We start from the raw sequence: 517 nt of genomic DNA, 5'->3' as shown, positions 1-517 counted from the left end.
CAGTGGGGGCGGCTCCAGGCCAGTCCCGGAGTCTCCAAGCCAAGGAGAGGGTGTGGCCCCTGCCTCCCCCGGCCGAGGCCCCAGGCACCTCAGCGCTGCCCCCTCCCCTCCCCTGCATTTCTCTCCGCGGCTTCTTTTCCGGCTCTGGCCTCTCAGACTCTCCCTCACGAGGGTCTGTTTCCTTGTGGGATCGGCAGCTTTACGTGCAGATCTGTTTGTGGGAGAGTTTATTCTTCCCTCGAGAGTCTGCGGAGGAGGGATGGAGGCACGGGCTGCGCCTGCGTGTCCCTCCAGCTTCTCCAGCCTCTCCCCCAGGACTGTGGGCCCCCCCCCTCGCTTCCCCATCAGTGCATCCTCCAGTTCAAGGTGAAAGAGGAGCCGCCCCGCCAGCCGCATTCGGGGAGGGAGGGGACCCTCAGGAAGCAGACGCACGGGTTCCCACCGTCCTTTGCACCAGCATAGACGTGGGGAAACTGAGGCCTGAGGCTCAGAGGCAGTTGGGCCCATCCAGGCCTGC

General features: G+C 65.6%; 1 protein-coding gene across 1 annotated transcript in view; it reads left to right on the top strand.

The window, feature by feature from the left end:
• The window catches only part of GGT5 (gamma-glutamyltransferase 5), a 15937-nt gene extending 15475 nt beyond the window's left edge, over window positions 1-462 (top strand). The window contains exon 10 of the mRNA XM_014533353.1: window positions 349-462. Coding sequence (XP_014388839.1) covers window positions 349-462 — 114 coding nt within the window. The remainder of the gene's footprint in view (window positions 1-348) is intronic.
• The last annotated feature ends 55 nt before the right edge of the window (window positions 463-517 follow it).

Source organism: Myotis brandtii, unplaced genomic scaffold (assembly GCF_000412655.1).
Source record: "Myotis brandtii unplaced genomic scaffold, ASM41265v1 scaffold97, whole genome shotgun sequence".
Taxonomy (NCBI): domain Eukaryota; kingdom Metazoa; phylum Chordata; class Mammalia; order Chiroptera; family Vespertilionidae; genus Myotis; species Myotis brandtii.
Note: the sequence above shows the minus strand (reverse complement) of the source record. Positions and strands in the feature narration are given on the sequence as shown.